At 52.9% G+C, this 24,555-nt stretch overlaps 1 protein-coding gene across 1 annotated transcript; it reads left to right on the top strand.

Annotated features, from left to right (window-relative positions):
- The first annotated feature begins 2,474 nt into the window (after positions 1–2,474).
- MCOLN1 (mucolipin TRP cation channel 1) lies at positions 2,475–14,507 on the top strand. The gene is made up of 14 exons (XM_029051884.2): positions 2,475–2,609; positions 3,706–3,929; positions 4,361–4,528; positions 4,695–4,860; positions 4,966–5,083; positions 5,790–5,886; positions 6,056–6,155; positions 6,738–6,844; positions 7,610–7,759; positions 7,987–8,088; positions 8,301–8,423; positions 9,003–9,227; positions 9,400–9,530; positions 13,891–14,507. Exons 1-14 carry the CDS (start codon positions 2,579–2,581, stop codon positions 13,925–13,927), a joined length of 1,779 nt encoding a protein of 592 aa, XP_028907717.1. The 5' UTR covers positions 2,475–2,578; the 3' UTR covers positions 13,928–14,507.
- Positions 14,508–24,555: the final 10,048 nt, after the last annotated feature.

Below are 24,555 nucleotides of genomic sequence, written 5' to 3'. Positions count from 1 at the left end.
GAAGAGGGGAAGGTGAGGGAGGAGGAACGTGTGTGCGTGCGTGTGGGGTGGGGGGTTGGCAGTGGGCTGGGAGGGCGGGCGGGGAATCGGAAAAAGGGAGTTAGAAACCGGGGATACACTCAGTCCTCCTGTGACCCAAGGAGGAGTTACACGCCTGACAAACCCCGCATTAAGGAAGAGTTGCACCGCACACATAAGCACAGTTGTTTCTTCTAGGCTATTGCCTCCTGTCCTCTCCAGGTAGACACCCGTTGGCGGGACAATGTTCCCGCATTCCCTAACCTTCTATTGAAAACACATTATGGTAGAACTGAGTGTACTAGAGATCCAGAGTCGTGGAGGAATGGGGGAGTTTAGAGTTGCGCGGGGTGGGGGGTGGGGGGTGGGGGGTGGGGCGGCTGGACACCTTGGAAGTTGGAGACCTGGGATTTGGCAAATTCTTAATGTCTCCTTGAGTAAGTAAAATCCTCCAGCTGCCTCCTGGCTCTGTGTTGTGGCTCCATGTCATGGCTCCCCTGGATCTCAAGAGGGGATTTTCTGCCCCATTCTCCACGGGGGCCCTCTTTACCCTCTGCGGTTCCCCAGGCTTCCTTGAGAGTTGCCATGGTCACCTTCCCATCTGGAAGGGGGAAGGGGGGTCGGGGGTTTCTCAGGGCACCTCCAGCCCTGGTCCATCACACTCTGTCCAACCTCCCTGAGGACTGGGGATCGGTTCCTAGCCCTCGACTGAGGTGGGCCTGAATGCTATCCCCTACAGCTCCAGACTAGAGCAGAGCTGGGACCTGAAAGAGCCCAGACATTCTGGGTCCCAGAGCCCGGGGAGTCTCGATGCCTAGGTTCCAGCCCCACCCAGCTCTCTTCTCTTTCACTGCCCGCCGCCCATCTCCCCACCATCGTTTGGGGTGTCGACCCAGGATTCCAGCTTTCTCCAACCCCCATGTGGGTCCCCTTCAGTGGAGAAGCAGCATGACCTAGTGAGAAAAGCACGGACCTGGGAGTCAGGTGACCTGGGTTCTAATCCCAGTTCTGCCTCTTGCCTACTGTGTGACCTTGGATAAATCACTTAGTTTCTAAGTGTTCTCTGTTCTCCCGCTCCCTTAGACCAAGCCCCATGTGGATCAGAGATCGGGTCTGACCCAATTACCTTGTATTTACCCCAACGCCTGGTACAGTGCTTGTCACGTAGTAAGTGCTTAACAAATGCACTTTTTTTTTTTTATCATTTGCCTGGGAAGTCTCAGCCCACTCTCCCCATGAGGGTGTGAGGATATTCTCTTCTCCACACCCAGGCCAGGCCAGGAGCTGAGGCTTCAGCAGGCTCTTGTTCCTGTCCAGGGCTCTGCTCAGTTTCCTCACGCTGCCTCAGAGAAACAGGACCCTCTCTGCTGTCCTCCTGTCGATTCTCTAAGGCCCTGGTCCACGAGTGGGAGGCAGGGGAGCCCACAGTGGCATCTTGGGGGAGGGGGCTCCTGGACAAGACCCAAGCGAGCGGCTGCTCTACCCGCCAGAGGGAACTGGCACGTTGCAGGATTGGAGGTCATGTGGCAGGTCATGGGACCAAGCTCTTGGGAAAGGGCCAGATGCTCGTTAGCCACTCAAGAGGCCCAAAATGGGTTCTTCCTGTGTCTCAACCCCCTCCCCAGGCGGTGAGAGCCAGGCTGCAGTACTGGAAGTTCACCCCAACCCACGCAAACAGACACACCAAAGCATTCAGAGCCAGGTGGGCAGCAGCAAACAGACCCACCTATAGTCGGGGTTATGTGGAGGGATTAACAGCAGTGGTGTTGCACAGAGTTGGAGTCGCCCCTGGCATGACCGATCCCCCTAACCTCCCAACCTTGGGCTGCACTCTCCTGCCTGGGTCCAGAGGGGGCAACGGGGACTCGGAGGGGAAGTGGGACCGAGCCCGATTCCTGGCAGATGGGAAGGAGGCAGGCCAGAGTTAAGACTTGAAAAGCCCCGGGCATCCGGGTTTCTAGAACGTGGACACTCGCTTATCCCCCCCAAGCCCCACTGGAAGTAGTGTGGCCCAGTGGAAGGAGCACGGGCCTGTGAGTCAGAAAGACCAGGTTGCTAATCCTGAGTCCACCACTTGTCTGCTGTGTGACCTTGGGTGAGTCACTTAACTTCTCCACGCCTGTTACCTCATCCGTAAAATGGGGATTAAGACTGAGCCCCATGTAGGACATGGCCTGTGCCCAACCTGCTTAGCTCGAATCCGCTCCTAGCGCTCAGTACGGCGCCTGGCACAGAATAAGTGCTTAACAGATATTCTTAAGGGGGAAAAAAAAAACCCACCCCCAGAACAATCCCCTCCCCCTTGTCCTACGGAGGAGGCCATCTAGGGCGCGCTTCACCCAGGCACGTGACGGGAGTGCGGCCTTTCCAAAGGGGCAAAAAGGGGGTTGGGTCCCCATCACGTGGCGTGGGGGCCGGCGGTGGGTGGGGCTTCCGCGTCACGTGGCGGGGCGGGCCCGGCTCCGGCTGGGTCAGCTGACGCGTCTGTGTTTGAAGCGGAGCCGGGAGGCCCCGCACCGACCCCTATTTGGACGCCCCGCTGGCGCCTCCTTCTCCCGACATGGCAGCCCCCAAGGGGCGGCGCGGCTCAGGTGAGTGAAGCGGGGGGGGGGGGGTTGTTGTTGTTGTTGGGGGGTGGGCAGTTTGCGGGGGACGGTCGTCTCCCCTCCCCGTAGGGCCGCTGGGGCCCGGGGCGATCTTACGGCCCCTGATGTCCGATCGTCCCCTTCTCCAAGGAGGCCCCCCGACCCCCTGCATCCTAGCCCCGGTAGGCCCGGTCTGAGGAGGAGGGGGGAGGCGGAGCGGGGTCTTAGGTCGTTTGCCCTAGGCCTCCCGTTCCGGAGGCCTTCACCTTTTGTCTCCCGTTTTATCCGTTTCCCCAGTAGACATCATTTTTACAGTGCGTTCCTTCTTCAGAATCTTCGTGGAACGGTTTTAAAGCATTTAATTTTGTTCCTTTTAAAGGCAGGGGATGGAACCCCTGCGTAGGATCAGAATACCATAATGCTCACGACTGCCCTTGGTATTTTCAACCGGTCGATGGTATTTACTGAGCGTTTGCTAGGTGCAGAGCGCTGTACTAGGCACTTAGGAGAGGACAGATGACAGGAATTGGTAGACGTGCTCCCTGCCCATAACGAGCTTAGGGTCTAGAGGGGGAGACGGACATTAATATAAATAATTTGGAATATATAATTTTGCCCAGCTAAGGCTTCCGAAAAGCTTCCACCTGAGCTTAGATATCAGCCCTGGGGTCTCCTGACTTCAGCCTGCTTCTCTTCCAAGGCGCCCCCCCCCACCCCCAAACACCCATATGTCTTTCCATTCTGCCTCAGAACACCAATGCCCCCACCCCTTAATAATGTTGGTATTTGTTAAGCGCTTACTATGTGCAGAGCACTGTTCTAAGCGCTGGGGTATACAGGCTAATCAGGTTGTCCCACATGCTCACAGTCTTCATCACCATTTTACAGATTTAGCTCCTTCCCCCCCCAGACAACCTCCCCCCTCTTGGTTCCAGAACTCAGGCATTGTACCCTGCCCTCCCAGTTCTCTCCATTCTGAGACCTGGGCATCTTGTCTGCCGCCCCCTCCAGCCAACCCATTCCCCTCTTTCTTTACTCCCGGGGCCCGCTATCCCTCCTCAAAGCGTCTCCTGCTCACAGTCTCCTTTGCTCCCACCTGCAGAGACTGAGCGGCTGCTGACCCCGGCCCCGGCCCCGGGCTACGGGTCGTGGGACAGGGGGGATCCTCCAGGCCCACTACCACCTTCCTCGCTGCCCGAGGAGGAGGACCTGCGCCGGCGGCTCAAATATTTCTTCATGAGCCCCTGCGACAAGTTCCGAGCCAAGGGCCGCAAGCCCTTCAAGCTGGTGCTGCAAATCGGCAAGATCCTTATAGTTACCGTTCAGGTGGGCGGAGGAGGAGGTGGAGATGTGCGTGCCTCAAGATCTGAGGCTGGGGAGAGGGCCGAGAGGTGGGGAATGCTGTGGGGGAAACTGGGGCGGGGGATAGAGATGAGGAGGGGTGGTTGTCTTAGGCACTCACTGGGGGCAGAGCACTGTGCTAAGCTCTGGGAGAGAATACACCCGGGGGTTGGACCTGGCCCTGGTGGGGGCGGGGGGGGCAGCCCACGAGGTAAGAAGAAGGGAACTAGGCTTTGTTGTTCTGTGAAAATCCCCTGTGTGAATCCGGTTGGCTTGAGGCTGGGGTGGGGGCGGGGGTTGACCAGGAGCTCCCAGCCCCCGCTCTCACCTCAAAGTTCAGGAGGCTGCTGGCCTGTGAGGTGCCAACGGGCTGCTCACCTCCTCACCGGCTCTTTCCTTCCATCCCTCCCCAACAGCTCATCCTGTTTGGCCTCAGCAACCAGATGGTGGTGACTTTCAAAGAGGAAAACACCATCGCCTTTAAGCACCTCTTCTTGAAGGACTATGCTGACGGGGCCGATGACTCCTATGCCGTCTACACGCAAGACGATTTCTACCAGTATATCTTCTATGCCGTCGAGCAGGTGGGCCATCTGGGACCGGGCAGGTGGGTCAGGGGTTTAGGAGTGAGGCCTAAGGAATTGGGGCTGGGGCCGGGCCCCGGGGGTTGGGGGGCTGGGGCCGGGCCCCGGGGGTTGGGGGGCAGGGGGAGCTAGGTGAATGACCCCTTTTCTTTTCTCTCCCCTCAAGTACTTGAAGATCCCCGAGGTGACCCTTGGGCGCTATGCCTATGTACCTGGAGGGGGTGGGCCTGGAAGCAATGGCTCAGCCCTGGCGCTGTGCCAGCAGTACTACCGCCACGGCCACATCGACCCGGCCAACGACACCTTCAACATCGACCCGTTGGTCATCTCCGGTCAGTGGGTGGGGCTGGCCGGTGGGGGAGCGGAGCTGGCCCTGGCAGAACAGGGGCGTAGGGGGTGGGGGGGCCTCACTGACCCCCTCCCCCCCCACCACGCAGACTGCATCGGGGTGGACCCCATGGAGCGAATCCCGCCCCGCCCGGACGAGGAGGCTCTGCCTCCCCCGCTGCTCACACTGGACAGCAGCTACAGGAACCTCACCCTCAAGTTCCACAAGTACCAGTCTCAGTCACCTCCCTTGCCCCATTTCCCCAGAGGGGCTGGGTCCTCCCCCTCTGGGACCCCAGCTGCTCCAGTCCCGGGGTTTTGGCTCCCCCTTCCTCCTCGCTCTCCTGGTTCTGCTGCAGCCCTCTGCCCCCTCCCTGACACAACTTTGAGAGGCAGCAGATAGGATCTGGGTGCCCCATTGGGCACTGGGGGAAGGGGGGGCGACTTTGCTCCCTGCCTGGGGAGAACGAGGATTCTCTGGGGAATGAAGCAGTGACCGGGGGTCAGGAGCCTTTTCGTGCATGACTGTGTGGCCCTGGGTAGGTCCCTTTCGAAGTCTCTACTTCCTTCCCTTCTCCCCCATGCCCCTCCCCCTCCCTGTTCTAGAAGAGATCTGGGGGGAGGGAGAAGATGCCTCTGGATTTTACTGATACTAAGTGCTGTCAGCCTTGTTCTCTGGCAGCTTCCCTAGGAACTGAAAGTAGCAGGGGCAGAGCCAAGCTGATACCTTTCACCCACCTCGCCCAGTGCCCTTCTACTTGCCTCTCTGGCCCCCCAGCAGGAAAAGGAGCCTGCTGCTGATTTTGCTTTCAACCCAACAGTGGCTCTCTGCTGGAAAGCCCACTGCCTAGGTCCTTCTGGGAGGGGAGAAGGAAGGCCGTGGTCTGTGAGAGGGACTCCTGCCCCTCCCCCCTCACCTGTCCCACCCCTCCAGGCTGATCAACGTCACCATCCGCTTCCAACTCAAGGCCATCAACATCCAGACGATCATCAACAATGAGATCCCAGACTGTTACACCTTCACCATCCTGGTGAGCCGGCTTTTGGGCCGGGGGTCTTGGAAGGCTCTTCGGGCAAAAGTGGAGGCAGCAGCTGGAGCGATGGAGCCCAGGCTGCTGAGACAGAGGGTGGAGGGATGGGGGGAGGCATCTCTGGCGTGCTCGTTGCCCTCACTGTGCGCCCCCCTCCGCCCCCTCCCAGATCACCTTTGACAACAAAGCCCACAGTGGACGGGTGTGCATCGGGCTGGAGACCAGGGCCCACATCCAGGAGTGTAAAGACCCCAGGGTGTCTGGCTGGGGTGAGGCTCTTAAACATAGTCCCATTCACATTCCCCACACTGGAATATTCTTCTGTGTTCTTCTGTGTACTCTAACCCCCATCTCGCATCCCCTTCCCCGTTCCCTCTCTCTCCAGCCATGCCAGATCTCCCTCACGTTACCAGGCCGTCTGGTTTTCAGTCAGTCTGCCCCCTAGCTGGCAAGACTTCGGCCCTGGATGCCTTTCTAGCTCAGGTCCCTATTTTTAAATGGTGCGCCTCCCCCCGGCTCTCGCCCCCGACACTTTAGGAGACCTGAGTGGGGAGAGGCTCTGGAGTAGCAGAAGGGGGGCAGGAGTTCTCTCCCCATCCCCCTCACCCCCCCCCCCCCCCACTCCCTGCCTCCAACAACACACCCGGCAACTATGCATGTTCTGTGAACTTCCACAGAGAATCTTTCCTCATGGTGTGTCCTTAGGTTGCACATACTTGCCAGCCAAAAGTGAGCTAGGGGACATCACCGCGTTGGCGGTAGGGGTGGGATCCTGGGTCCTGCAGAGCTGTCAGGGACCACCCAAGCCCTTTTCTCCCAAAGCCTGAATCCTGGCCCATCTCTTCCTAAAGGGGACAACAACTTCCGCCTGTTCTTTGACGTGGTGGTGATCCTGACCTGTGCCCTCTCTTTCTTGCTGTGTGCCCGCTCCCTGCTGCGAGGGTTCCTGCTGCAGAATGTGAGCGGCCCTGTGACGTCCCGTCCCCCCCACCCAGCCCCGGCTCCGAGATTCCTTTCTCGTTTCCCTTGACCCTGGAGCACTCTCCCTCTCCTCCAGGATGTCAATCAATAGTATTTATTGAGCATTTTGTGCAAAGCATCATACTAAGTGCTTGGGAGAGTACAATACAGGCAGTAGACACGATCCCTGACCTCAGGGAGCTTATAGTCTAGGGAGCGAGACAGACCTTAAAATAAACTACAGGTAAGAGAACTCACCTAGTATAAGGATATGTGTATAAGTGCAGTGGGGGTGGGACTACGTGCTTGGGAGAGGCAGTGGAGGGAGGAAATGAGGGGTGAGGGAAATGAGAGCATAGTCCAGGAAGGCTTCTTGGAGGAGATGTGATTTCAGTAGGGCTTTGAAGATGGGGAGAGCGCTAGCCTGTTGGATATGTAGGGGGAGGGAGTTCCAGCCTGGAGGACATGAGCAGCAGGTTGACAATGGGTAAGGAGAGAGTGAGTGCCTAGGTTGATATTAGAGGAGGAAAGTGGTGGGGCCTGGATTCTAGTGGGAGAGGAGCCAGGAAAAGTAAGGAGGAGAGAGCTGATTGCCTTGAATTTGATGGTGGGGAGTTTCTCCTCCTTCTCACACTAGCACTGGAACCCAGGAAGGAAGAGGGGAACCTGAAGGAGGGGCCCTTCCTAAGCCACTGTAGAGGCCGCCCCTCCCCTCTCACGCTGCCCCTCTCAAAAGCCTTTTTTCCCTCTCTTCCCGCCCTAGGAGTTCTCCCAATTCCTTTGGCGGCGCCGGGGCGTGGCAGTGAGTCTATGGGAGCGGCTGGAGTTTGTGAATGGCTGGTACATCCTGCTGGTGGCCAGTGATGTGCTCACCCTCTCGGGCACCGTGATGAAGATTGGCATCGAGGCCAAGGTGGGCCCCGGACCGTCCCAACCCCGAGCAAGCTTAGGCAACCTTCCCTGATGGAGCTTAGGCTGAGGGGCCTGCCCCTTCACTCCCGCATCCAGCTTCGGCTCGACCTCCGAAGGGTCCGGGAGGTGTCTCCCCTGGGGGCCCCCCAGAAGGGGACCTGGAGAGCAGGGAGTTGACACAGAGATCGGAGGTTGAACGGGGAATCCCTCCCTATGTCCCCGCCTCAGAATCTGGCCAGTTACGACGTCTGCAGCATCTTGCTGGGAACCTCCACTCTGCTGGTCTGGGTCGGCGTCATCCGCTACCTCACCTTCTTCCAGAAATACAACGTGAGCCCCCAACACCCGCCTCCTGCTCCTCCTCCTTCCCCTCACTCCCCTGCCCCGGCTCCTCTAGGCTTCTGTGACTGGCCTCCCTGTGTGTGTGTGCGTGTGCGCACGCACAGTATATTGTTGACCCCACCTCCCCAAATCCCACTATCTTGCCTCTCAACTCGTCAGCCCACTCTGCATCCCTCACTCCCACTCTCCCCTCTCCCCAGGTTCTCATCGCCACACTCCGGATTGCCCTGCCAAACGTCATGCGGTTCTGTTGCTGTGTGGCCGTCATCTACCTGGGCTATTGTTTCTGTGGCTGGATTGTACTGGGACCGTACCATGTCAAGGTGCTAGGGGGCACGGGGGTAGGGGGAATGAGAAGCTGGGGCCAGGCCCAACCCAGACTCCAAGGTTCCTGGTATCATTTGGGTCTGGCTCGGGCTCCGAGAGCTCTGGAAGGCTTCCTGGAGGCAGTGGAGGGTTGGGGGAGCCGCGCAAATCAATGACTTGTATTTATTGACCGTTTACCGTATACAGAGCACTAATACAATGTTACAGTTGGCATTCAGTCAGTTGTATTTACTGAGCACTAACTGTGTGCAGAGCACTGTACTAAGCACTTGGAAAGTACACGTTCCCTGTGCGCAATGAGCTAGACTGGGTAATGGGAGGTGGGTCCCGGGGGAAGGGGATAGAGACAGTGAAGAAAAGTGCAGGGGCAGTGGTCATTTCCTGCTATAACCTGGTGAGTCAGCCCCAAGTCTCCTCCCCTCCACTGCCATTTTCAACACCAGAGTATTTTGGGGATGTGACTGAGGGTACCCACACTTCTTTCCTCCACCGACTCTCTCCCCTTACTTCCTGTGGTTTGCTCTTCCTCCCCTCCCTTGGTCCCAGCGTAAGCTCCCTTTCTCCATCCTCTCCAGTTCCGCTCACTGTCCATGGTATCCGAGTGCCTCTTCTCCCTCATCAATGGAGATGACATGTTTGTGACTTTTGCGGCCATGCAAGCCCAACAACAGCAGCAACAGCACAGTTGGCTGGTTTGGCTCTTCTCCCAGGTCTACCTGTATTCTTTCATCAGCCTCTTCATCTACATGGTGCTCAGCCTCTTCATCGCCCTCATCACTGGCTCCTATGAGACTATCAAGGTGCAGGGAGGAAATTCCCCACTTCTCTCCCTCCCGCCCCCAACTGGACAACTTGAGGGATGGGGGTGGCGGTGGCGGGCTGCCCTAGGTCCCCCTTCATGCCTGAGCAGAAAGTTCAGGTGGTCAGCCATGTGTTTGTGTCTGTTCTCTCCCCTCTCTCCCACTCCCCCAGCACCAGTGTGAGGGGGAGGCCCAGGTGAGCCAGCTCCAGGCTTACATTGCCCAGTGCCAAGACAGTCCCACCTCGGGCAAGTTCCGCCGGGGCAGCGGCTCGGCCTGCAGTCTGCTCTGCTGCTGCACCAGGTACGTTGGAGGAGGGAACAGCTAGTTGGGAGACAAGCTATTCCTGAGCTCTTGGGCTCCTTGGCATCCCTCTAGGAGAGCAGATGGTGCCAGGGAGGTCCCAGGCTGACCAGATAAGAGGTGCTAGAATGGGTAGAGAGGAGGTGGTGGGTGAGGCCGATGTACTTGTGAGATGGAATGATGGCGGGGTCGATGGAGGAAAAACTTTCTGAGAAGGGGACAAAGATTGGCAGGGAATATGAGCGGTGGAGAGCACAGACCTAGGCATTGTGGCAAGTTGGGAGGAAGGATGGGGCAATAAATCAATGATATTTATTGAGGACTTATTGTGTGCAGAGCACTGTATTAAGTGCTTGGGAGTGGACCACATAACAAACTTGGTAGACCCGTTCCCTGCCCCCAAGGAGATGGAGACGGACGTTAAATTATGGATTCCTTCAATCGTATTTATTGAGCACTTACTGTGTGCAGAGCGAAGGATATTTACATAAGGGCTGTGGGGCTGAGGGTTGAGTGAATATCAAGTTCTTAAAGGGTACAGGTCCAAGTACATAGGTGGTGCAGAAGGGAGAGCAAGTAGGAGAAGAATAAGGCTTATTCAAGGAAGGCCTCTTGGAGGAGATGTGATTTTACTAATAATGTTGGTATTTGTTAAGCGCTTACTATGTGCCGAGCACTGTTCTAAGCGCTGGGGTAGACATAGGGGAATCAGGTTGTCCCACGTGGGGCTCACAGTCTTAATCCCCATTTTACAGATGAGGGAACTGAGGCACAGAGAAGTTAAGTGACTTGCCCACAGTCACACAGCCGACAAGTGGCAGAGCTGGGATTCGAACTCATGAGCCCTGACTCCAAAGTCCGTGCTCTTTCCACTGAGCCACGCTGCTTCTTCTTTTACTAAGGCTTTGAAGGTGGCGAGAGTGGTGATCTGTCATATACGGAGGGAGAGGAAGTTCCAGGTCAGAGGGAGGAGGTGGGCAAGGGGTTGGTGGCGAAATGGATAAGATCCAGGTACAGTGTGTGTTGGTTGGTGTTAGAGGAGCAAAGTGTGGGGCTGGGTTGTTGGAGATCAGCAAGGTAAGATGGGAGGGGGTGAGCCGATTGACTGCTTTACAGCAATTAGAAAGGAGTTTCTGTTTTGACGGACAACCACTGTAGGTTCTTGAGTGGGGAGACATGAGTGGGGAGACATGGACTGAATTTTTATTTTTATTTTTTTTTTAGAAAAATGATCCAGGCAGCAGCAAGGAGTATGGCCTGGAGTGGGGAAAGGCAGGGAGGTCAGCAAGGGGTGTCTCATGCAGTAGTCAAGGTGGGATATGGCAAGTACTTAAATCAGCACTGTAGCATTTGGGAGAAGAAAGGATGGATTTTAGTGATGCTGTGAAGGTAGAATCTGTAGGATTTGGTGATGGGTTGAATGAGAGAAATGAGTCAAGGGTAATGCCAAGATGGTGATGTCCTCATGGGAGGACAGGATTTGGATGGGAAGATGTTTTGTTTTGGACATGTTTAGTCTGAGGTCCCAGCGAGACATTCAGATAGGGATGTTTTGAAGGCAGGAGGAAATGCAAGACTGCAGAGAAGGAGAGAGGTCAGGGTTAGAGAAGTTGATTTAGGAATCATCTGCATCGAGATGGTAGTTGAAGCTGTGGGAACCAGTGAGTTCTCCAAGGGAATGGTATTTAGAGAGAGTAGAAGGGGACCCAGAACTGAGCCTTGATGGACTCCCACAGAGAGTGGGAAGCAGAGGAGAAGACTGAGAAGGAGTGCTCAGAGAGATAAGAAGCGAACCTGGAGAGGACAGTGTCAGCGAAGCTGAGGTTGGATAATATTTCCAAGAAAAGGGGGTGGTAGAAAGTGTTGAGAGGTTAAGGAGGATTCATTCTTTCAATAGTATTTATTGAGCGCTTACTATGAGCAGAGCACTGTACTAAGCGCTTGGAATATACATTTGGGCAACAGATAGAGACAATCCCTGCCCGATGACAGGCTAACAGTCTAATCAGGGGAGACAGAAAGACAAAAACAAGACAACCTAATCCCGATAAATAAAATCAAGGGGCTGTACACCTCATTAACAAAAGAAATAGTGTAATAAAAATATATACAAATGAGCACAGTGCTGAGGGGAGGGGAAGGGAGAGGGGGAGGAGCAAAGGGAAAGGCGGCATAGCTTAGGGGAGGTGGAGGGAGCAGAGGGCAGAGGGGGAGCAGAGGAGGCAGAGGGAAAAGGGGAAGCTCAGTCTGGGAAGGCCTCTTGGAGAAGGTGAGTTCTCAGTAGGGGTTTGAAGTGGGGAAGAGAGTTAGTTTGGTGGAGGTGAGGAGGGAGGGCATTCCAGGACAGCGGGAGAACGTGGGCCAGAGGTCGACGGCGGGATAGGTGTGAACAGGGGATGGTGAGGAGGTGAGCGGCAGAGGAGCAGAGCGTGCAGGGTGGGCAGTAGAAGGAGAAAAAGGAGGAGAAGTAGGGGGCAAGGTGATGGAGATCCTTGAAGCCCAGAGTGAGAAGATTAGGATGAAATAGAGGCCATTGCATTTGGCAAGAAGAAGATCCTTGATGACTTGAGAGGGCAGTTTCCATGAAGTGAAGGGGGTGGAAACCAGATTGGAGCAGGTCATAGCGAGAATTGGAGGAGAGGAAGTGGAGGCAATGGGTGTAGATAACTCAAGGAGTTTGGAAAGGAATGGAGGGAGATGAGGCAATAACTGCGGGAGAGGCTTTGGTTCAAGGGGAGAGAGTTTTTCTAGGTGAGGGGTTGCATGAGTATGTTTGAAAGCAGTGGAGAAGAAGCCATTGGAAAGTGTTGAAAGTGGTCAGGGAGAGGGAAAAGGGGCAAGTGTTTTGATAAGTTGTGAAGGGATGGAGTCAGAGGCGCAGGTGAAGAGGGTAGATTTTTGAGAGGAGTCAGAAGATCTTCAGAGATACCCCTGGAAAAATGAGAGAATTGAAGATGGGACTGGAAAGGAGCAGGGGAGATTTTAGAGACCATGCCTGATAGGCAAAGGGGATTGGTAGGGAGGGGAGGGGAGGGGAACGACAGAGGGTTTTAGGAGGGAGTTAAATGTGTGAAACAGCTGTCACAGACAATGATGGGAGTCAATAAGGATAGAAAAATACTGTTGCCAAGTGGAGGACAGGGCAGAGTTAAAGTAGGTGAAGCTGCATTTGAGATGGATGAGGTCAGCCAGGTGTCTGGATTTCTGCCAGCAGTGCTTTGCAGCTCAAGCACAGTAGTGGAGGGAGCATAGTGTGGAAGTGATCCAGATTGTGGGGTAGTGGTATGAGATCAGCAGCGGGTCAGGGGAGCAAGGGAGTTTAGTTAAGTGGAGAGGGCAGTGTTGAGAGCATTGATTTGAGTCAGTCATATGAGTTTATTGAAAGCTTACAGTGTGCAGCGCACTGTACTAAATGCTTGGGAGAGTACAGGGTAACAATATAACAGACACATTCCCTGCCCGCAACGAGCTTTGCAGTCTAGAGAGGGAGACAGACATTAATATGAACAAGTAGAATTACACTGTGCATTAAGAGATGGTAGTTGGGTTAGGGAAACCAAATGGGGTATGATGACTTTTTAGAAAGTAGGAGGGGAAGTCAAAAGGTCAGAGGTCTCCACAGGGGAAATAGGACAGATTTGCGGATCGGAGGAGGCTGTGGCAGGAGAATGGACTTTCAAAGTTGGTGGTGAGGGTAAAAGACTGTACAGTGATTAGATATGATGAGATTGAGCATGTGTCCAAGTTGGTGTGTGTGAGGTGGGCTGGAGCAGGAGGTCATTGGAGTTGAAGGGTGAGCGGGAATGGACATTGGAAGGGTTGTTGGGGACATCCACATGGATAATAAAGTCCCCAAGGATCAAAATCAAGGGGTGGAGAAAGAGAAGGAACGTGTGAAAGGGATCAAAGTTGTTCAGAAAGTTGCTGGGCAAGAGTTTGTCTCACTGGGGAGCCCAGACAGGCATCTGACTGAAGACTGTAAGCTTGTTGTGGGCAGGGAACATGTCTACCAACTCTGTTATATTGTACTCTCCCAAGCACTTTGTACAGTGCTCTGCGCATAGTAAACGCTCAATAAATACGACTGATCTGAATGCAGGAACACAAGCATGAAACCAGAGTCAGAACCCTAGGACAGGTGGTCTCACAAAAGCACAAACAGTAGAAATGTAGCCATGGAGATTAGTGGCATTGGAGGGCAGAACAGACAGGGAAGCCGGGTCGAGCAGGTGGCAGGCTTTGGAGACCACAGTCAGAAGCCAAGGATGACCCTTAAGGGTAATTTGGTGGGGGGTGGGGATCAGAACCCTCCCTCCTCCCAATCCTCCCACCCCACCTCCTCTCTTTCTCCCCTTCCCAGGGATCCTCTGGAGGAGAACTCACTGCTGGTGAACTGAGTCTGAATCTTCTTTCCCAACGCACAAAGGGCTCCAGGCCCCCCTGCACTTTTTTTTTAAGTGGATTTTTAACTCCCAACAGGCACTTCCCCGCCCCAACCCCCTGAAACGGGGCCCTGTCTCAGCCCCAGAGAATGGGATTGGGGAGAGTGGGAACAGAGCAGTGGACAACGGGCTCCCTGGCTCCTTATTTATTTTTTTAATTAAAGTGTGCTTTTAGGAAATGTTACCCTGGCTTTCCCCTCCCCTCTCCCCACCCTTTCCTTGACTCGTTCCATCCTTGGGAAAACTGGTCTCCATCCCATAGCCATATGCTGTTACATCCATGCCCTCCTAGGAATGGCCTGTGCCCTGCAGTGAATCCTGAATCACTGCCCCTCCCCACCACCCTTCCAGCCTGTCGCCTTCTGCACTTGGGTAACAGCTGTGTCTTGTCTTCACTGCTGCACTCGCCCCCTCCCCCTCCCAACTGCCCTCGACCCCAATACACACTAAGATCATAGGACAAGGAGGTGACCGGAATGGTTTTATACTCCTGTAGCCACAGCAGGGTTGGCACAAATAAAAGGAAAACACAGGTCTTGTGCATATTCTGGTTTCTCTCATTGTGTGGGGTGAGGGAGGGGGCAGAGGACGGTCCAGAGCAAGCCAGGCCCATGTTCCCCTGGGAAAAGGGGCCTGGGAAGGTTAGGAAGAGCTGACAAGCAAGTGTTCTGCAAGAAGCCTGGAGGCTTTTTGACAATACCCCCATCAGGGCCAGGTAAGATACGTGACCCGGAAGAAAATCCCCACAAGACTAACTGGCCAACCAAGTAAGAAGTCACCTTGGGAGACTACCGCCCCGTGAGAGAAGCAGACAGATAAAGGCTGCCGGCCTGCCGGGGGCCGCCAGGCCTCACTAGTCTGCCAGGGTCCACAACCAGGTAGGTGGAGGGGAACCAGTGGACGTGATCTGTTTACATTGCCAAAAGCCCTCTGATGGGATTCTGCACCAAAAAGATGAATCGTCATGAGATGGGCGTCTGGGGATAAAAAGCCACTAGAGACCTGGACAGAGGCCATGCCCTGTTCCTGTAGTTTCCCCACTGGCCCTGCTTCACGGAGATGAGGGGCGTGATCGTCCTTATGGATGTACCGCTGCAAGTGATGCCACTAGCTTTTCCTTCGTGGTTTTGGGGCCAGGGCAGGTAGCTGTAGCTAGTCCCCCCAACCTCTTGGAGCCAGTGTGGCAGCTCTACCCCCTACCCTGGGCCAGTAGGATTCGGGCCAGCGACCAATGTGGCTCCCGCTGTTCTCGCCAGACTGCTCTTACCACCACCTGGGGACAAGACAGCACCTCTCTCTGGGCATGAAGCTGCCTCGGCGAGCAAGCGGCCCACTGATGATAAGCTTAGAGGCATTCTGTGTACTAGAATGGAGATGGGGAGAAGGGGGGTAGCAAAGTAAGATCGTTGATTGGGTGCTTCCCCACCCACTTTTTCCAGAGCACCATAATAGGCAGGCACTACCAGGAGGGTGGTGATGACAATGGAGCCTCCTGTTCAGAGTGACAGGTGAGCCTCGGTCCTATAGGAGACCTTGGGCCTGAGAACCTATGCAAAATGAGAGATACAGCCTCAAATAACCTCTTATCTTCCTCTCTCCCCCTGTGGCAGGAGCCAGGCCATGATTTACTCCAGGCATCCTAGGGGCATTTGACTCAGCCCCAGTGGCCGGTACTGCTCTGGTCAGGTGAGCTGGGGGGAGGCAGGTCTCTTCATGGCCACTTTTCAGGTTAGCGAGGGATAAATGGTGGGGATCCCCCAGGGAACGGTACTAGAACCGGTTTTAATGTCTTCATGAACGATCTGGCAGAGGGAGCGTTCAGTGATATCTCCCAATTTGCAGATGCCACTGAGTCCTTGCGGGTGGTGGGAGGCCGGGCGGATTGGGACAAACTGCCGGAAGGTCTCCTGGAGCTGAAGGAGAGGCCAGAAAATGGCAGATGAGCTTCAGTCTAAGCCCGTGCCAGGGGACGCCCCCAGGCAGAATAATAATAATTATGGTATTTAAGTGCTTACTATGTGCCAAGCACTGGTCTAAGCACTGGGGTAAATACAAGGTATCAGGTTGTCTCACGTGGGGCTCACAGTCTCAATCCCCATTTTCCAGATGAGGTAACTGAAGCACAGAGAAGTTAAGTGATTTGCCCAAGGTCACACAGCAGACAAGTGACAGAACGGGGATTAGAACCCATGACCTCTGACTCCCAAGCCCGGGCTCTTTCCACTAAGCCACGCTGCAAACCACAACTCTGGGATGAGGGGTTTGGAGTTCCCAGTCCCATCTGAGGAAAGAGATCTCCCTGTCATGGTTGAGTGTCCTTTTACACCATCTGTCTAGTGTGTGGCAGCTGCAGAAGCAACCAGAAAACAGCAGATGAGCTGCAGTGTGAGCACGTGCAAGGGAGAAAATCCAAATTTACAAGTGCAGGATTGTGGGCTTGGAGCAGTCGGTCACAACTCTGGGTGGGTGGGGGAGGGAAGGGAGAGAAGGGTGGGGAGTCTTGGAGTCCTTGGTTCACGAGCAGCTGTTCAAAAAGCCAGCGGTGCTGAGCATCACCGGGAAGGGGATCGAAACCCAACAATTGGATTCTGTTCCTCTGCACAACTGTAGTTGTGTATGTTTGCCCCTGGCCTGGCCAACATGCCAGGTGCCATTTCTGTTTGCTCCGGCTTAGGAAGGCCAAAATAGACACTGCGGAGAAGAGCAACCAAAAAGAAGTGGTTTCTGTGTGAGGATAAGGCTGAAAATTTAGGATTATTTCACCAGGCTTACCCTCCTAACTGCACCTCCCTCATTGATGCTCCCATCTCTAGTTCATGGTTCACGCCTACCCCCACCCCATTTTATTTGTAGAGTGTTTACTTTGTGTCAAGCACTGTTCTAAGCGCTGGGATCGATGCACATTAATCAGGTTGGACACAGTCCCTGTCCCACACTGGGGTCACAGGCGGGAGAACAAGTATTTCATCCCCAATTTACAGTTGAGGAAACTGAGGCAGCAAAGTTAGATGACGTGTCCAAGGTCATACAGCAGGCTAGTGGCAGAGCGGGGTTTAGAACACAGAACTTCTGACTTGCAGGCCCATGCTTTTTCTATTAGTGGCCCTCCCTGCCTTCAGAGGGCACCTCTTCCCCAGGCCTTCCCTGCTTCTTCCCCACCTTCTTGTCATGCCCCTCCCATCAGCCACTGTAGCAAAGAGCTGGTATAGCTATTGATTTGCCTACTGTGGTTTTTATCATTTGCCTCTCTGCTGTTACTGTCGATCAATGGTATTTATTGAACACTTACTATGTGCAGAGCACTGTACCAAGCACTTGGGAGAGTACAGTACAACAGAATTAGCAGACATGCTCCCTGCCCATAATGAATTTACAGTCTAGAGGGGGAGACAGACATTAATATGAATAAGTAAGTATTTTATAATATTTAAAGATACATAACTGCTACAGCTATACCCTGCTTTTAATTGGTTCCAGGAAAAAAATGTTAAAGGAGCAGTGAATGAAGTATAGTTTCCCACAGGAATTAATGCCAAGGGCATTAATGTATTTCTGAAATCCAAAAAGTGGACATAATAATAACTGAGGTGTTTAAGTGTTTACTCTGTGCCAAGGCTGGGGGAGATAAAATGTCATCAGGTCAGACACAGTCCCTATTCTAAATGGGACTCAGTCTAAGGGGGAGTGAGGACAGGTATTTAATCCTAATTTGAAAGATGAGGAAACTGAGACACTGAGAATTTAAGAGATTTGCCCAAGATCACACTGCAGGCAAGTGGCAGAGCTGGGATTAGAATTCAGATCATTTATTCATTCAATCATTTATTGAGCGTTTACTGTGGGCAAAGCACTGTACTAAGCACTTGGGAGAATACAGTATAACAATAGACACATTCTCTGCCCACAGCGAGTTTACAGTCTAGTCTTCTGACTTCCAAGCTCTTTCCACTAGTCCATTCTGCTTCTCATGCAATATATTATATTGCATTATATATATATATTTTTATATATATATATATATATATATAGCTTGTATCTACCCCAGTGCTTAGTACAGTGCCTGGCACATAATAAGCACTTAACAAATACCGTAAAAAAATCAACAGTGATTTTAAAAACAATATAATTACAGAACAATTAATAAAAGCCTTTGACAGATTTTTTCAAAAACGTGTACATTTTTCAGTGTTCTTTCACATCTCCTTCAATGAAAAAACAGCCTGTGCTAAGTTTATGAAATAGGCTTTAGTCATAGATTGAAGGGAAGGGAGGTGTCAAAGCCGAGGTAAACTTGGGAGAAATCTCAGCCTGAAAAAGCAGCCCTGCTATCACCAAGGAGCAAGACAAGAAGACTGTTATCAATTATTCATTCATTCAATCGTATTTATTGAGTGCTTACTGTGTGCAGAGCACTGTACTAAGCGCTTGGAAAGTACAATTCAGCAATAGAGACAATCCCTGCCCACAACAAGCTTACAGTCTAGGGGGGAGAAATAGACATCAAAACAACTAAATAGGCATCAATATAAATATGTCTCTGAGGAACTGCAGGAAAGACTAGCTATCTGGTAAAACTGGAATTTTTTATTTTTTAAAAATCAAGAATGTATATTGCTGGTAATGCTTTACACCCAACTCACTTTAATTCTGGCAGATTTTAAAGACTAGTTGCTATGTCAGATGCTTCAGGACAGAGTTTCTCCACCAGCTCCAGGGGCCCAAATAAGGACTTATTTTGGCCAATAAAACTCTTTTTAACTTTTAGCCCATGTTTGAGACAGTGCTCTATTACTAAAAGGAACTATTGCAAGGGAGGATAATCTGAATCCAAGCTTCTACCCAGGCTCAGCGCAGACTGCATCAAGACTTTGACACTCAGCTTCATCATATTCATCATGTTGGACCGTTCTTTAGTTGAGTTCTTGCAGTGTGCAGAGCACTGTACTAAGTACTTGGGGAGAGTCCAATACAACAGAGATAGTAGACATGTTCCCTGCCCACGAGGAGATGACAGCCTAGAAGGGGAGACATAGTAATACAAATAATTTACAGATATGGGCATGAGTGCTTTGGGGCTGAGAGTGTACAAATATCAGATGCATTTGTACAGAACCTAGTGCAAGGATGCACAGAAAAGAGGGCTTAATCGGAAAAGGCCTCTTGGAGGAGATGTGACTTGGGATCCGCCAGATATATTTTTGGCAATTTGAATTCCTTGACTTGCCCATTAGATTGTAAGCTCCTTGATGAGAGCGACCATCTCTTTGACTTCCATTTGGCTCCCAAGTGTCCTGTATGGTGATCCGCACCCAGTTTGAAGATGAGGCTGTAACACTGAGAGAAGTAGCGCCTCTGGTCTGACCTGATAAATGTGGTGATGGGATTGTGGATGATGGAAAGACAAGTTGTGAGGAGATATAAGTGAAGCTTGCCAAAGCATGGAAGTGTGGACACGTAGCAAGTGGTAAGCATAGGGAATTTGCTTCCCCGGGAGGTTGTACGGGTGAAAATAGCAGTAGACTCAGGAGAGTTTGGGATAAATCCAGCGATGAGAGGACCAGGGGAAAGACTGGAAGGGTAGATGGTCTGTGAGGACGGGTGTCCGGAAGGGCAATCGTTACATGCTTCCACCAATGTAAGAGGCGGGATACTGGTCTGAATGGACCATGACTCCAAGGTGACCGGGCATCCTGATTTAGATGGGCTGTCTCTTCAGATTGAAGGTCTGTATTGCCACCTGGTTTTCATTCTTTGGGACATATTTATGCCCTGCAAAACCTAAAAGGGGGTTGCGGGGGGAGATGCACTGAGTTGTAGATTTAGCTCGGTCGAGGGTTGGGGGGGCAGGGGAGGCAGGGTGTAGGGAGAGTTGCAGTCAGCTTGAGGGCAGGGCTTGCCATCCTCCACCACCTCTTCCATTGCCCAAACAGATGTGACAGTAGCTCCAGTTCAACTGTCCTGACCTGAGATGTGGCCTTTCAGTCCAATCTGAAGAGGCACTACTCAGAGTGGACCAGATCGCCTGGTACTGGGGCTGTAGCTATAAACCAGACACAAGGCACAGCTCAACCTGGGCTATGTTGCTAATCAAGCAGGTGATGAGCTGGCAAGAAGACCCTGGCCTAGTGGAAAGACCCTGGGCCCCGTGAGTCAGGGAATCTGGGTTTTAATCTCAGCTCCACCGCTTGCCTGTTGTGTGACCTTGGGCAAGACACTTTGCTGGGCTTCAGTTTCGCCATCTGTAAAATGGGGAGTCAATACCTTTTTTCCCTCCCCCTTGGACTGTGAGCTCCATGGGGGACAGGGACCGTATCTGACCTGATGATTTTGTATCCACTCCAGTGCTTAGTGCATTGTTTGGCACCTAGTAAGTGCTTACTTAGCAAATACCCTAATTTTTATTATTAGGAGGGAGGCCAGGCATTTAATTCCCATTTTAGAGATGAAGAAACTGAGGCCCAGAGAAATGATGTTACTCTCCCAAGGTCACACAGTACAACATGCAAGAGGCGGAGCCGGCACCTGAACCTTGGTTTTGACTCCCAGGCCTGGGCTCTTTCCACTTGGTCCTGTACCCTTTGGACACTTGGAATTCACCCAACTCTCAGTCCCACAGCACTTAGGTATAGATTATTTCTTGCTATTCATTCATTCATTCATTCATTCAATTGTATTTATTGAGCACTTACTGTGTGCAGAGCACTGTACTAAGCACCTGGAACATACAATTCGGCAACAGATAGACAATCCCTGCCCAACATTCATTCAATTCATTCATTCAATAGTATTTATTGAGCGCTTACTATGTGCAGAGCACTGTACTAAGCGCTTGGGATGAACAAGTAGGCAACAGATAGAGACAGTCCCTGCCGTTTGACGGGCTTACAGTCTAATCGGGGGAGACGGACAGACAAGAACAATGGCACTAAACAGCGTCAAGGGGAAGAACATCTCGTAAAAACAATGGCAACTAAATAGAATCAAGGCGATGTACAATTCATTAACAAAATAAATAGGGTAACGAAAATATATACAGTTGAGCGGACGGGGATGGGAAGGGAGAGGTGGAGGAGCAGAGGGAAAAGGGGAAAATGAGGCTTTAGCTGCGGAGAGGTAAAGGGGGGATGGCAGAGGGAGTAGAGGGGGAAGAGGAGCTCAGTCTGGGAACGCCTCTTGGAGGAGGTGATTTTTAAGTAGGGTTTTGAAGAGGGAAAGAGAATCAGTTTGGCGGAGGTGAGGAGGGAGGGTGTTCCAGGACCGCGGGAGGACGTGACCCAGGAGTCGACGGCGGGATAGGCGAGACCGAGGGACGGTGAGGAGGTGGGCGGCAGAGGAGCGGAGCATGCGGGGTGGGCGGTAGAAAGAGAGAAGGGAGGAGAGGTAGGAAGGGGCAAGGTGATGGAGAGCCTTGAAGCCTAGAGTGAGGAGTTTTTGTTTGGAGCGGAGGTCGATAGGCAACCACTGGAGTTGTTTAAGAAGGGGAGTGACATGCCCAGATCGTTTCTGCAGGAAGATGAGCCGGGCAGCGGAGTGAAGAATAGACCGGAGCGGGGCGAGAGAGGAGGAAGGGAGGTCAGAGAGAAGGCTGACACAGTAGTCTAGCCGGGATATAACGAGAGCCCGTAATAGTAAGGTAGCCGTTTGGGTGGAGAGGAAAGGGCGGATCTTGGCGATATTGTAGAGGTGAAACCGGCAGGTCTTGGTAACGGATAGGATGTGTGGGGTGAACGAGAGGGACGAGTCAAGGATGACACCGAGATTGCGGGCCTGCGGGACGGGAAGGATGGTCGTGCCATCCACGGTGATGGAGAAGTCTGGGAGCGGACCGGGCTTGGGAGGGAAGATAAGGAGCTCAGTCTTGCTCATGTTGAGTTTTAGGTGGCGGGCCGACATCCAGGTGGAGACGTCCCGGAGGCAGGAGGAGATGCGAGCCTGAAGGGAGGGGGAGAGGACAGGGGCGGAGATGTAGATCTGCGTGTCATCTGCGTAGAGATGGTAGTCAAAGCCGTGAGAGCGGATGAGTTCACCGAGGGAGTGAGTGTAAATGGAGAACAGAAGAGGGCCAAGAACTGACCCTTGAGGAACTCCAACAGTTAAAGGATGGGAGGGGGAGGAGGCTCCAGTGTAGGAGACCGAGAATGATCGGCCAGAGAGGTAAGAGGAGAACCAGGAGAGGACAGAGTCCGTGAAGCCAAGGTGAGATAAGGTATGGAGGAGGAGGGGATGGTCGACAGTGTCAAAGGCAGCAGAGAGGTCAAGGAGGATCAGAATGGAGTAGGAGCCATTGGATTTGGCAAGAAGGAGGTCATGGGTGACCTTAGAGAGAGCAGTCTCGGTAGAGTGGAGGGGACGGAAGCCAGGCTCACAGTCTAAAAGGGGAGACAGACAGCAAAACAAAACAAGTAGGCATCAATACCATCAAGATAAATAGAATCATAGATATACACACATCAATAAAATAGAGTAATAAATAATATATACAAATATACACAAGTGCTGTGGGGAGGAGAAGAGGGTAGAGCAGAGAAAGGGAGTAGGGGGAATGGGAAGGGGAGGAAGGACAGAGGGAAAGGGAGGGCTCCGTCTGGGAAGGCCTCCTGGAGGAGGTGAGCTCTCAGTAAGACTTTGAAGAGGGGAAGAGAGTTAGTTTGGCAGATGTGAGGAGGGAGGGCATTCCAGGTCAGTGGTAGGACGTGGGCCGGGGGCCAACAGTGTGACAGGCGCGAACGAGGCACCTTGAGGAGGTTAGCGGAAGAGGAGGAGAGTATATGGGGTGGGTTGTAGAAGGAGAGAAGGGAGGTGAGGTAGGAGGGGGCAAGGTGATGGAGACCTTCAAAGCCAAGAGTGAGGAGTTTTTGCTTCATGCGAAGGTCGAGAGGCAACCACTGGAGGTTTTTGAGGAAGGGAGTGACATGCCCAGAGCGTTTCTGTAGAAAGAATCTGGGCAGTGGAGTGAGGTAAACTCCTACTGAGAGTTCACCTCCTCCAAGAGGCCTTCCCAGACTGAGCTCCCCTTTTCCCTCTGCTCCCCCTCTTCTCCCCCCCACCCTCTGCTCCTCCCCCTTCCCCTCCCCCTCAGCACTGTTTGGTTTTGTTCTGTTTTGCTTTGATGTCTGTCTCCCCCATTTAGATTTTAATTCCTCACTGGGCAGGGATTGTCTCTGTTGCCGAATTGTACATTCTTAAGCGCTTAGTACAGTGCTCTGCACATAGTAAGTGCTCAATAAATACTACTGAATGAAGTAAAGACTGGAGCGGGGAGAGACAGGAGGATGGGAGCGGAGAGGAGGCTGATGCAATAATCCAGTCGGGATATTATGAGAGCTTGTACCAGCAAGGTAGCCTTTTGGATGGAGAAGGGCGGATCTTGGCAATGTTGTGAAGGTGAGACCGGCAGGTTTTGATGACGGATTGGATGTATGGGGTGAATGAGAGAGCAGAGTCAAGGATGACACCGAGGTTGCGGGCCTGTGAGACGGGAAGGATGGTAGTGCCGTCCACAGTGACAGGGAAGTCAGGGAGAGGACAGGGTTTGGGAGGGAAGATAAGGAGCTCAGTCCTGGATGTGTTGAGTTTTAGGTGGTGGGCAGACATCCAGGGGGAGACGTCCTGAAGGCAGGAGGAGATACGAGCCTGGGGGGGGGAGGAGATGTAGATTTGGGTGTCATCTGCATAGAGATGATAGTTGAAGCCGTGGGAGCGATTGAGTTCACCAAGGGAGTGAGTATAGTTGGAGAGCAGAAGGGGGCCAAGAACTGACCCTTGAGGAACCTCTACAGTTAGGGGATGGGAGGGGGAGGAGGAGCCCACAAAGGGGACCGAGAATGAACGGCCACAGAGATAAGAGGAGAACCGGGAAAGGACGGAGTCTGTCAAGCCAAGGTTGGATAATGTGTTAATAATAATAATAATAATGATAATAATGTTGGTATTTGTTAAGCGCTTACTATGTGCAGAGCACTCTTCTAAGCGCTGGGGTAGATACAGCGTAATCAGGTTGTCCCATGTGAGGCTCACAGTCTTAATTCCCATTTTACAGACAACTGAGGCACAGAGAAGTGAAGTGACTTGCCCACAGTCACACAGCTGAGGAGTGGCAGAGCCAGAATTCGAACCCCTGCCCTCTGACTCCCAACCCCGGGCATTTTCCACTGAGCCACGCTGCTTCTCTATAGGGGAAGGGGGTGGTCGACAGTGTTAGAGGCAGCTGAGAGGTCCAGGTGGATTAGGATACAGTAGGAGCCATTGGATTAATCGGATTAATCCATGAATTGGATTAACGAATGCCTTTCCCCCTCTAGACTTTAAGCTCGTTGTGGACAGGGACTGTGTCTACCACCTCTGTGATATTGTACTTTCCCAAGTCTCTGTACACTGAGTGCATGAGGCCACGCTGTTTCTTCTCGCTGGGTGAGCACTGGGGATGGGGTAGAGAAACAGCGTGGTTCAGTGGAAAGAGCACGGGCTTGGGAGTCAGAGGTCATGGGTTCGAATGCCGTCTCCGCCGCTTGTCAGCTGTGTGACTGTGGGCAAGTCACTTGACTTCTCTGGGCCTCAGTTACCTCATCTGTAAAATGGGGATG

This window comes from Ornithorhynchus anatinus, chromosome X1 (assembly GCF_004115215.2).
Source record: "Ornithorhynchus anatinus isolate Pmale09 chromosome X1, mOrnAna1.pri.v4, whole genome shotgun sequence".
In the NCBI taxonomy this organism is placed as follows: Eukaryota; Metazoa; Chordata; class Mammalia; order Monotremata; family Ornithorhynchidae; genus Ornithorhynchus; species Ornithorhynchus anatinus.
Note: the sequence above shows the minus strand (reverse complement) of the source record. Positions and strands in the feature narration are given on the sequence as shown.